The sequence below is a fragment of the Canariomyces notabilis genome (assembly GCF_033297395.1).
Source record: "Canariomyces notabilis strain CBS 508.74 unplaced genomic scaffold N656scaffold_3, whole genome shotgun sequence".
Classification (NCBI taxonomy): domain Eukaryota; kingdom Fungi; phylum Ascomycota; class Sordariomycetes; order Sordariales; family Chaetomiaceae; genus Canariomyces; species Canariomyces notabilis.
In genome coordinates this window covers 1,417,764-1,429,454 of record NW_027041825.1, presented here as the reverse complement: position 1 = coordinate 1,429,454, position 11,691 = coordinate 1,417,764, and the positions used below count along the sequence as shown (strand labels likewise).

Genomic DNA, 11,691 nt, shown 5'->3' with positions numbered 1-11,691 from the left:
AAGTAACACAGTCGCTTTACGGAAGTAACACAGTCGCTTTACGGAAGTAACACAGTCGCTTTACGGAAGTAACACAGTCGCTTTACGGGATTCGAGTACACTAGACGTAGTGTCGCGGGTGTCCAGTCGCACAGGAATTCTGGGGGCGCTCGGGGGGTAACGGTCGGCCAGCCTTACGCAAAGTAGGGTTGCAAAGCAGGTTTCCTTCGAGATCCTGAGGTCCAGCATGCGGTTCAGTGGCCAAAAGCTGGATTCTTGGCTCTAGCGTCAGTTGAGCCACACCCTTCCAGCACACTTTGCCACAGCATGGGTCCATTCGTCGGCGGGCCGGGGCCCGGGGAATGCCTTTGCACTGCCCTCGTTCTCATGAAAGTAGGATGAGAGTGGCTAGTGTTTGTAGTCTCACACCTGGCTATTAGTATTCGACGTCCCTCCTATGTTCCTCGATCCAACCCTATGACGGTTTCCTCCGCGTATCGACCGCACTCCGTTGAGTATCCCATATAATCCCCTCATGTTGCAAATACATGGGTAAGGTGTTTCCTACCGACTCGATTCCTGTGTAGCCACTACCCCATATTAACGTGGATCTGAAACGCGGTACGTGGCTGGGCTCCTCTTGCCATGCAGACACGCTGGGCCCGTCCAGACTGTGTGTGGCCCAGCATGACGCCCGAGATGGGATGAAGTCATCCCGTCTGAACAAGTGGCCACCATCGAACAAAGGTGGGATGGTGATGGGGGCCTAGACCAAGTTATAGGATGAAGCAGCAGATGCCATCCCAGCCACATCTTGACAAGCTACTGGGGACCTGCAGCACCCCGTTAGCTTTACTTACAGGTTTTAGGCCCATATCGCTTCTGAAGGCCGCCGCCATTGCCCAATGGGCATAAAGTCCCTCCCCAGCATGCCTTAAGCTCGTGACGTAACAGTAGGGGGAGAATGACGTCCAGAAAAGCGGAATGATGAGAGAGTACAGGAAGGTTGGGATACTCATTGAGAGGACATGAAGTCCATTGAGAAGACTGGGCATATAAAGGACGAGAATCATGGGGATTGGATGTAATGTACCTCAGTCCTAGACCTTAACAGATCGACAGTCTTACCCCAGTGCAAGTCCAGATCAATACTTTATTTCAAATCCAAGCACATATTTCATCCAGCCAAGACCTGTAACACAGCCACATCCACAATGAGCGGCATCGCCCAAAAGTCGTACCCGGGCTCCTGGCCCCAAAGCAAGCGCGGCGAGACCGCTGAAAGCCCGTCCGTCGAGCATGAAGCTACTCCGCGGACGAAGCCGCCGCTTCCCGAGGACATCGACACCAGTGGTGCCAAGGGAGAATCGTGCGGTCAAGGCGCAGGCAGCCATTCCGAAGGCTTCTCGCAGAACGGGGAATACACCCACAAGCAACAGCAACCCGACGGCGGAGAAGCTGAGGAAGACGGTGACGAGCAGATCAAGATGAACGATGTGGAGGCGAAGGAAGAGAAAGTAACGGAACACGGCACGGAGGCCGAAACAGCACCAGAGGAAATGGGGAAGGATATTCCGGAGGCGCAGCAGAAGCAGTCAGAGGAGAAGCCAGAGGTGGAGGAGCAGAAATTGTCAAAAGAGAAGCCAGACCTGCAGGAGCAGAAGCCAGAGCAGCTTGAGACAGAGGCGCAGGAGCAGAAGCCAGAAGATCTCGACACAGAGGTGCAGGAGAAGAAGCCAGAACAGTTTCAGACAGAGCAGCTTGAGACAGAGGTGCCAGACAAGAAGCCAGAGCAAACCGAGCAGTCTGAGATCGAGACAAAGGCCGGAGGCGAAGAGACGGAGCAACCCGCCAAAACGGCCAGCACCACCAAAACGTCACTTACCGAAATGGCCAAACGGGCATTTGACCAGGCCTCTCAGAACCAACCCACCGACGAAGCGCGGGACGCCTACCTTGAAGCGAGCAGAGCTGGTCAGTCCCAGCCGCCTGAAACAGAGGCCCCGGCGGCGCCAGAGGTCGAGGGCCAAGAGACGTCTGAAGCTCTTCAGAAGCAACCGACTGAGGCCGAGGACGACCAGCAGAAGTTGCAGCTAGAGCCTGAGAAAGACCAAACCGAACAGCAGCAAAAGTTGCAAGAAGAAACCGACAAAGAGCACCCCGAAGCTGAAGGCGAGACAGCAGCCCCAGAAGAACCGGAAACGGAACCAGTGGACTTTTCCATCCTCAAAAACGGCACCGTCAACAAGGGCGGCAACGTCGTCAACGAAGACGGCAAAGCCGTCGGCCGCGTGACCGAAGGAATCCTAAAGCACCTCATTGGCAAGAAGGTTGATGAGAAGGGCAATATCTGGAGCACCGACGGCAAGATTGTGGGCAAGGCCGAGCCCGTCTCGGAGAGCGAGCGCGACGAGCTGCTCAAGGAGCCCGCCCCGTTCGAGAGCTTCCCCGATGCCGTCGTCGACAAGGACGGCTTCGTGGTCTCTAATGGCGAGCAAGTCGGCAAGGTCATCCAGGGCGACCTGGCAATTTTGCGGGGTAAATCCGTGGACCCGGATGGCGACATCCTCGACAAGGCGGGCAATGTGGTCGGCAAGGCCGTGCGCTGGGAGCCTGAGCCCGAGCCGGAACCGGAGCCGGAGGTTCCCGTCGACAAGTCCATCCTTGCCGGCAAGCGCGTCAACAAGGCGGGCAATGTTGTCGACGGCAGCGGTGTCATTTTCGGCCGCGTCGTCGAGGGCGACGTGAAGAGGATGGTCGGCCGCATGTGTGACAAGAACGGCAATATTCTCAGCGAGAGCGGAGACATCCTCGGCAAGGCTGAGCTCGTCCCCGAGGGTGAGCGCGAGGGTCTGAAAGAGGGCCCCTTTGCCGAGCTCGAGGGCTGCACCGTTGCCAAGGACGGTACTGTAGTCACTCCGGCAGGAGACATTGTCGGCCGGGTCATCAAGGGTGACGCCAAGATCTTGTTCGGGCGGGCTGTCGACGAAGACGGTGATATCCTGGACAAGAACGGCAACGTCCTTGGCAAAGCAGAGCGTTGGGAGCCTGAGGCCGTCGAGCGGAAGAAGAACCCCATGTCTGGTCGCAAAGTCAACCGCGAGGGTAATGTTGTTGACGAGGACGGTAACATCATCGGCAAGCTTACTTCAGGTGACCTGCAGAAGTGCAGTGGAAAGGAGATTGACGATGATGGAGATGTCGTCGACTACAAGGGCAACGTCGTCGGCCACTGCAGCCTCATCGAAGACATTCCCAAGGTTGAAGAGGAGTCTCCCGAGGACAAGGAGAAGCGCGAGCAGGCGGAGCAGGACAAGAAGCTGGCCATCCAGATGTCAGTCTGCATCGAGCAATGCCTCGACAAGATCCGGCCCATCTGCAAGATGATCACAGAGGTCAGTGGCCCTCCTCCCCTTATCACCACCGTAGCATGATCTAACATGCCAGCAGAAAATTGACAAAGCCGAACGCACGCCCGAAGACGAGCGCGACGAGGAAGCGCTCGTCAGAGAGGTGAAGCCTCTGATCGAAGAGGGCGGACGCATCCTCAGCGAGGCAAAGGGCATCATCAAGGGCCTCGACCCCGACGGCCGGATCGCGGCCAACGCCAAGCACAAGTCGGCGGCGCGCGAGGCCACGCCCGAGGAGCATCACCTCGCCGACGTCCTCAAGGACCTCACCGGCGACGTGACGCAGTGCATCGACAATGCCAAGCGTAAGCTGGAAGACATGCCGCACGCCAAGAAGGAGCTGAATCCGCTCTGGGGCCTGCTCAACGAGCCGCTGTTCCAGATCTTGGCCGCTGTCGGCTTGCTGCTGGCTGGAGTGCTTAACCTTGTGGGCAGATTGGTAAGTTTACTTAGTTCTTCGTGTGTACGCTGCACGGGGATAAGATGCTGACAATTGTGTGCACAGCTGGCCGGGCTTGGTCTTGGTGGACTTGTCGATGGTTTGCTTGGAACCTTGGGCATTAGCCGTGTCCTTGAGGGTTTGGGACTTGGATCCTTCACTAAGAGTCTGAAGGGCGGCAAGAAGAAGGGTGGTGGTCTCCTGGGTGGTGTGCTCGGCGGTTGAAATTGTGTAATTACGAAGTGATGTTACGAATCTCCTCGGCAGAACTGTAAATCAGGGTGTGGATAATATTCAGGTCAAATGCGGAAATAAACATGGAAACTTGCTATTGAACGGATCAAATTGCAATCTTGGTTTGATCGAATGTTAAACTTAACATCTACATATCTAATTATGAGAGTTTCAATCATCAGAAGAAAATGACCAGCGTTACACTAATAATGCACAGTACACTTAAGTACAGTAACTTTCAAAGGGTGGGTCAGTGCGAGTCCCGTGCTTCCGCACCACTGCGACAGGGATCGCGCGTTCCTTCCTTTTCTAGACGCGGTCCCAGCTCCTTGGGTCTCAACACAACCATTCCCTCCCCAACTTCCATTCGATTTCTGTTCAGGAAGTTGAAGATCTGATCTGAAATCTGAAACAGAATTGAATATGTTGCATGCTGCTTAGTAGTTTACGACAGTTCTCTCCCTTTACATTCTGCTGTCTTCAGAACCCTCCACGCGTATCGGTATCCACTCACGATGCCCCGTCAAGCTAAGCGGCCTCGTGCGGTGGTCGACTTGACCGCCGATGAGGCTGGGGCCGCCCGACCTGCAAAGTCACCGCGCCATGCCCCATCCTCCAGCTCGCAGCTCTCTGTGCCTGGATCCAGTCAGCCATCTATCTCACTCTCCCATCTACCCTCAAGCTCGGCTGCGGTGCCGCCTTCGTCTTATGATGAAGCCCAACGGTTGTCGTTTCAGAACCCTGCCAACGATGAGGCCGAGCCCTCAACCCAGGATTTTACTCAGAGTGACGACGGCCCTGCGCATGAGTTATATGGTCATTTTGGTATGCACATCATCCAGGCAATCGACGTGCCAACGCTGACGCCGGGCAGACGGCAAGATTGTGGGTGTACGATACTACACAGGCGTTGCTACGGCTGGCGAAGTCGTTGTCTGCAAGAGAGAGCCCTCAAATCCGGTAGCCCTAACATGGTTTCCCGTCACAACAGGTCACCACAAAGCTGACTCGAGCTTCCAGTACGATTCCAATGCAATCCGAGTGGACAATGTATTGGGACACCAGATTGGCCACATCCCAAGAACAGTAGCAGCGAAACTTGCCGAGTACATTGTATGTCCGGGAGGAAACTAATTGCTCCTCAAACACTGACACGGTGTAGGACAATGGGGACATAACGATTGAAGCAATACTCACTGGCGAGAAAGCCTTCTATGACTGCCCTATTCGCATATACATCTACGGAACAGGTGACCCCCTTGGCCGGACTAACCTTGAAGAACGGCTCAAGAAAGATAAGCTGGTGACTGCTACGCAACTCAAGCAGACCCGCAAGCAGAATGAGCAGCAACGAAGAGCTATGGGTTTGAAAAGTGGCAGAGGTACTGCCGGAATTGCACCCAGTGAACCGGAGGTTTCCCTGGAGCAACTGGCCCAGACTAGTCAGGCTGTGGACTTCCGTGCCGCTGGGGATATTGCTCAGACATTGGCTATGGATGAAGACCAGCTCTCCCAGATGCCCCAAGCGAAGCAACCAGACACCCTGAAGGCCACGCTGCTGCCATATCAGCTTCAGGGCCTCGCCTGGCTGATGGCCAAGGAGACCCCCGCTTTCCCTGACCCAGGTTCGTCCCAGTCTGTGCAGCTCTGGAAGCGTGACGCCAAAGGCCGTTACATCAATACCGCGACCAACTTCGCCGTAGCTTCTCCCCCTAGCCTTCTGTCGGGCGGCATCCTGGCCGACGACATGGGCCTAGGCAAAACTCTTCAAATCATCAGTCTCATCATGACAGGCGGAGAAGGGAGTACGCTCATTGTCGCCCCAGTTGGCGTTATGAGTAACTGGGAGCAGCAGATCCGGCGACACGTATCGGAGGATCACGTGCCAAAAGTGATCATCTATCACGGAAGTTCACGCCAGACTGCTGCTAAGTCGTTGAAGGATTACGGGGTAGTCATCACAAGCTACGGCACCTTGAGCAGCGAGTCCAATGGTGGCGCCTTGTTCAAGGTCAAGTGGCGCCGCGTGGTTTTGGATGAAGGACACACGATCCGTAACGCCAAAACCAAGGCTGCTGTGGCAGCCTGTCAACTGGACGCGCAGTCAAGATGGGTCCTAACCGGGACGCCAATGTAAGTCTGAAGTGTTGTGCTTCCTGACCTGGCTAACACATATTCTAGCATCAACAACATCGAAGATCTTCATTCCCTGCTCAAGTTCCTGCGCATTACTGGCGGCATTGAGCAGTCCGATATCTTCAACACGGTCATTGCAAGGCCGCTGGCGGTTGGAGATCCTCGTGCTGAGGCTATATTGCAATCTTTGATGAAGGATCTCTGCCTCCGCCGCCGGAAGGACATGAAGTTTGTCGATCTCAAGCTTCCGCCAAAGACGGAATACATTCACCGTATCACGTTCTGGCCCGACGAAAAGAAGAAATACGAAGCTTTGCTGTAAGACATCTTTTCAAGCCTCTTCAGCTTCCGCTAATTAATGTCCCAGTTCCGAGGCGAAGGGTGCTCTTGAGGAATTCCAGAGCAAGTCAAAGACGGGCCAGAAAGGACGATTTCAAGGCGTTCTCGAGAGACTTCTCCGTCTTCGCCAAACGTAGGTCCAATCTTCCATTACTGGCTACGGTGTACTGACAAGCGTAGATGCAACCATTGGACTTTATGCAAAGAGCGCATCGCCGATCTGCTGAAGCTCCTCGAGGAGCACGATGTCGTCGAACTCAACGCCGAGAATCGCGCCCTCTTGCAGCAGGCGCTCCGACTCGTCATTGAGAGCCAGGAAGATTGTCCGGTTTGCATCGAACCGATGACGAGCCCGGTGATCACCCACTGCAAGCACGTATTCTGCCGTGCTTGTATCACCAAGGTGATCGAGCTGCAACATAGATGTCCTATGTGCCGCGCCGAGCTGTCAGAAGACAAGCTTGTCGAACCGGCCCCTGAGCACTCGGCAAAAGAGGAAGAAGAGGAGCTCGACACGGAGACCAAGAGCTCCAAGACCGAGGCTCTTCTCAAAATTCTTCAGGCTACCCTGAAAAACTACGGGTCCAAGGTCATCATCTTCTCACAGTGGACCTCGTTTCTGACCGTGATTCAGCGGCAATTAACCGAGGCTGGCTATGCCTACACCCGTATCGACGGGAGTATGAACATGACCCAGCGCGATGCCGCGATCCGGTCTCTCGATCACGACCCAAACATCCGCATCATGCTGGCCAGTCTGGCCGTGTGCAGCGTCGGCCTGAACCTTGTCTCGGCCGACACGGTTGTTCTGGCCGACAGTTGGTGGGCTCCCGCAATTGAGGACCAAGCTGTTGACCGTGTCCATCGGCTCGGCCAGACCCGGCCGACCACCGTGTGGCGGCTGGTCATGGAGGGCACTATCGAGGAGCGTGTGCTCGACATCCAGGCTGAGAAGAGGGACCTCGTCACCAAAGCGTTCCAGGAGAAGCAGGGAAAGCAAAAGAAGGCCAAGGAGACGAGGATGGCGGATGTCTTGAAGCTGCTTGCTTGATTGCGGTCTGTTATCAATGGAGGCATGCGGTGCTTGGAGGCATGGCATCAATATTTGCTGTTATGTTTTGGTTCTCTTGCCGGATATATTCAGGGGAATGGGCTTGATACACTTGCTGGGTTTCATGGGTGCATAAATTCACTGCTGCAAGGCGGCCTGTGAGGTATAGCTCTGTCTTGGTAGACGATTTGCTTCCTAGTTTCACAACGAATCGAGTGTGTTATCCTCAATCGTGTGGTACAGCGTCAAACACGGACGCACTCCCAAATGCTGTCTTCAGTATCAGGATGGATGGCAACATTCCCAATTCTGTAGGCCACCTCAGATACTTCCGCTCAACGGACGCAACAAGGGCAACGTCGCGATGATATCCTACACGTAGAACTTGGTGACAAAATGTGATTGAGTGCCTAGTGCCCAGCAGGATTACAGTATTTGCTCAACATTACGGAACCAGGCGACCTTTGAAGTTGCATTGGGTATATAAGTCATGTCCCCCTTCCTACGTTCAACCCCCACCGGGCAATGCCACTGGAGTGAAATGGCTGAGCGGTAGTATATAAAGATCATCTCTACTTCTGACCATGCCTTGCCACCTTCAAGAGAAGGGGAGGGTACTCGTTCGATTCAAGCGAGCTAACTTTTTCTCGTAGCCAACTCGGGGACTGCACCGCCACCTCCCTCTGCTCTGCCGCATGTGCGAACTTCCTCGCTGTAGGCCCTGTGTAAACAGATCTGGGTTCGCGGCGATCAAATCCGCATTGTTGCTCTTGCTGCTGTTGCCGTTGCTGTTGCTGCTGCTGCCCGCGAAGGGAGGGGCCGGCAAAATGGCGACGGTGGCGGGGGAAACCACCGAGATTAAGGGCAGCTGCGGCGTCGGGAGAGATATCCGCAGGGATGTTCACCAAAGAGGCCCTTTGCGGCTGTTGTTTACCTGCGGCGACTCGTCATGCGAGTACTCCGGGTTGATGAGCCACTCCTTGCTGCAGACCTGAGTGTCATTTGGGTTTGACTCCCTCCCTCCATGTCCGAGTTCTGTTCATGTTCGAACTAGCACCACTGGCCGCGACGCGCCAAGCAACAACCAGTCGACATGCTTCTTGGTGGAGGTAAGCTGGCAGATGAAGTTCGAGGCAACACCCCTAACTCTCCTTGATCTCACAGCTGTGCTCGAGGCCCACCCCACACTCTCCACCACATATCAGTTGCACAATGTGCTACTGGTTCGCCGGGTCGTTTACCTGCTGAGACTCGTTACGCAAGTGCTCCGGGTTGAAAGCAGGCCCGATTGTCGTACAAAGTGGCTGACCTGTACGATGTGTTGGGTCTTTCATCTGATGTATCGTCCTTCTACCGTGAGTTGCTGAAGAGTGCTGTGATTGCCGAAGGCTCTGCAGAGACGCATCTTCTTCATGGCGTACTGATGAAGATCCGTGCCGCCTTTGCAGTCTTGCTCCGTGTACAGACGAGGTGGCATCAGGCGCTTGAAATTGTCCGCGTTGTTCATCTCCTTTCCCTTGGCATTCTGACAAGGGAGGCTCTGCACTGCACTGCCGTATATGCTCAGTCGCGGAATGAAGGAAGTTTCTCAACAAGTTAGCACTCGATGGGAGATGGCCCCATAATAGGTTTCGTAAGCTCACCCGGATCCATACACCCCTGGGTATCGTGCTGCAGGTGGCGGGCTCGCCGTTGATCTTGCACTAGGTGGCACATGTCTCCAAACTGAAGGCTAAAGACAGTGGTAATATGTGGTGTTGTCTGTTGGGTTGAAGTGGGTGAAAGTTTGAACCCGAAAAATGTCGGCACTGCAGCCTAAATATGCAAGACATCCAACACAGTAGTCCCTTCCTCCTCAACAAGCACCAGGACAACAAGTGTCTCCGGCAAGAGCAACCACAGTACATGCCACGAGGAGTAAACGATCAACCAAAAAGCATGCTCAAAACGGCCGTCAAGCGGTCTTGCCTTGTCTCGGCTACCGCTCCCAGCCATGACACCCAGAGTCTAGTAAAATGCGTAAAGTAATACAGCAGTGGCATAAGTGGCAGCCGACAAAGACGCTACCACACCACTTCAAAACCGAACAATGATAATCCCATTCACAATCACGACCCTCTCCTCACTCCCCATCCCTACCCCTCAATCGATGATCATGATGATCATCAAGCATTAGCCGCAGCGGGTATCTTCCCGCCACTCGGCACAGGCGCATCCACCACCTCATTCGCCAACGCGTCCACCAGCTCCGAAGGTGGCCCATTCCACAGCCCGGCCCCGCACTCGGCCTGGATCTTCTCGCACATGCCCTTCTCCCATAGAGAGCACCCGCGGTACCCGGACGGCGGCGCGCTGCTGTAGCATTCGTCGACCTGCCGCCAGCAGTCGGACGAGGCTGCCCAGCACGAGGCTTCGTCGGTGTAGGCCGGGAGGGGCGAGGCGCACCAGTTTGCGTTTTTCATGACGCAGTCCTCGGGGATGAGTCCGTCTGTCTGTTTAAGTGTTTGCGTTTGGGTATTTGGCTGAGACGTTGGTTGAGTTTGTGGTTGAGTCTGTGTCTGTGTCGATGCCTGCGAGGATTTGCGTTGGCAGCGGCTGAGCTGCCGGCGGCGGGTGGTGGGAGTGCTAGAAGAAGGGAAGAACACCGCGGGGCCGACGACTTGGTATGGCGTCGTGAGGGGGTCGTCGTGGTAGATGTTGAAGGTCAAGCCTGGGTGAGAGGCGGTTACATGGCCGGGAATGGAGACCTCTTTGTCCTCAGGGATGCTCAAAGGGGAGGCCGAGGCCTGGCCCTGGACGAAGATCTGCGCGCAGTTGACGTAGGGCTGGGGGTCGACGCCGGCGGTAGCGGTGACGTTCTGCAGCGAGATGATTTCCGTGCGCGCGAGGTAGTACCCCGTGGGCAGGCCGGACGGGAGATTGACGCTCAGGAGGCCGTCGTCGGCGATGAGCTTCTCCGTGGCCCACTTTTTGCTGCTCGCGTCGTAGCCTTCGTCGTAGATCTTGAACCAGCCCGGGCCGGCGGCGGCATCGGTGCTGATGTTGGAGACCTGCTTTAGGTAGATGGCGGCCGAGCCGAGGTGGGAGGCGTCGATGGCGCCTGGTTGCCGGGCGTCGGGCCAGGCGCGGAACTCAAAGGTCAGCTTTGCGCCGGCAGGGGCTGGGCAGGTGAATGCTACGGCATTTTCGCCGTCTCGGCCTGAGTTCCGGAATGTCAGATTTAGACAGAGGCAGTGGGTATATAGGCCTGGTAATATTGTAACTTACCGCAAGCCATTTCTGGGCTGTTGAGACCGGCAATGGGCCCAGTTGAGGTGCTGCCATCCTTGGGCATCCGGACGCAGGTTCCATCGCCTTGATTGACGTCGTTGATGAACAAGGTCGTGAACAGAGTATGCGCTGTCGACAGCGAGGCGAAGGCGGCCCCTAGGCCGAGTCTGAAGAGAATGTGAGAATGCATATTGCCTGCAATGTGAGGAAGGCCAGCTCTGAAGGAAAGTAGAAAGTTGGGTAACAACACAACGCTAAACAAGACGTTGAAGTGAAAAGAATGTCCACGTCTGTGAAGAGAAAATGTGGAAGGAAAGGTCGAATCGATGAGAAAGGAGAAAAGACGACGGAACTGGAAGAAAAGAAATAAGATCAGCCCTAAGCAAGGTCTGATCTTAAGAAGTGGAGAGGCAACAGCTGACCCCTTGAGCCAACATAATGAAGGGGAGTCTCATGTCAAAAGAGCAAACTGCTGCGGGGCCGTCATCCTTCGATCTGAGATCGACGACTGCGAGCGAGGCGCAAAAAGACAGAAATGACAGGCCACACAAGCTATGAAGGTGCAGCTTCTCAGACAGTGGCGCATCTCCTACCCCTTTCAAAGTCGACCTGGTCCCTGCCATAGCTCAGGATATCCCGAGAACCGGCAAGCTGGTCAAAGACCCAAGATCCATGAATTGTTTTCATCACTCCCTCACTTTGCCTCCCGCGCCGCAATGTTGAGATAGAGTTGCTCACTACCCCTTGCATGACATTGTAAGTGCCAGTCAGTCGGTTACATCGCCTTGTGTGACCCTTTTGTTTGTGGCCCACAGCAAACCCAACCCCTGAAT

The 11,691-nt window shown here is 55.2% G+C and overlaps 3 protein-coding genes across 3 annotated transcripts; 2 read left to right on the top strand and 1 right to left on the bottom strand.

The window, feature by feature from the left end:
* Window positions 1-1,868: 1,868 nt before the first annotated feature.
* On the top strand, window positions 1,869-4,053 carry N656DRAFT_702694 (uncharacterized protein; the record flags this gene model as incomplete). The annotated part of the gene is made up of 3 exons (XM_064811042.1): window positions 1,869-3,374; window positions 3,430-3,828; window positions 3,895-4,053. 3 exons carry the CDS (start codon window positions 1,869-1,871, stop codon window positions 4,051-4,053), a joined length of 2,064 nt encoding a protein of 687 aa, XP_064673490.1.
* A 310-nt stretch (window positions 4,054-4,363) lies between these two features.
* N656DRAFT_775907 (RAD5-like protein) lies at window positions 4,364-7,814 on the top strand. The gene is made up of 7 exons (XM_064814527.1): window positions 4,364-4,887; window positions 4,937-5,022; window positions 5,083-5,175; window positions 5,225-6,195; window positions 6,244-6,516; window positions 6,566-6,670; window positions 6,718-7,814. Exons 1-7 carry the CDS (start codon window positions 4,578-4,580, stop codon window positions 7,586-7,588), a joined length of 2,709 nt encoding a protein of 902 aa, XP_064673489.1. The 5' UTR covers window positions 4,364-4,577; the 3' UTR covers window positions 7,589-7,814.
* A 1,710-nt stretch (window positions 7,815-9,524) lies between these two features.
* Window positions 9,525-11,238, bottom strand: N656DRAFT_407187 (lytic polysaccharide monooxygenase). Its single transcript, XM_064809554.1, has 2 exons — window positions 10,856-11,238; window positions 9,525-10,787 (listed from the first exon to the last, which is right to left on the bottom strand). Exons 1-2 carry the CDS (start codon window positions 11,046-11,048, stop codon window positions 9,754-9,756), a joined length of 1,227 nt encoding a protein of 408 aa, XP_064673488.1. The 5' UTR covers window positions 11,049-11,238; the 3' UTR covers window positions 9,525-9,753.
* Window positions 11,239-11,691: the final 453 nt, after the last annotated feature.

Excerpts from the sequence above, each read along its gene's own strand:
- N656DRAFT_775907 (XM_064814527.1), top strand. The coding sequence starts at position 4,578 with ATGCCCCGTCAAGCTAAGCGGCCTCGTGCGGTGGTCGACTTGACCGCC. Across the intron at positions 6,517-6,565 it reads AAGAAATACGAAGCTTTGCT|TTCCGAGGCGAAGGGTGCTC; the intron begins GTAAGACATCTT and ends TTAATGTCCCAG. Across the intron at positions 6,671-6,717 it reads CTTCTCCGTCTTCGCCAAAC|ATGCAACCATTGGACTTTAT; the intron begins GTAGGTCCAATC and ends TGACAAGCGTAG.
- N656DRAFT_407187 (XM_064809554.1), bottom strand. The coding sequence starts at position 11,048 with ATGCATTCTCACATTCTCTTCAGACTCGGCCTAGGGGCCGCCTTCGCC. Across the intron at positions 10,788-10,855 it reads CAGCCCAGAAATGGCTTGCG|GCCGAGACGGCGAAAATGCC; the intron begins GTAAGTTACAAT and ends TCCGGAACTCAG.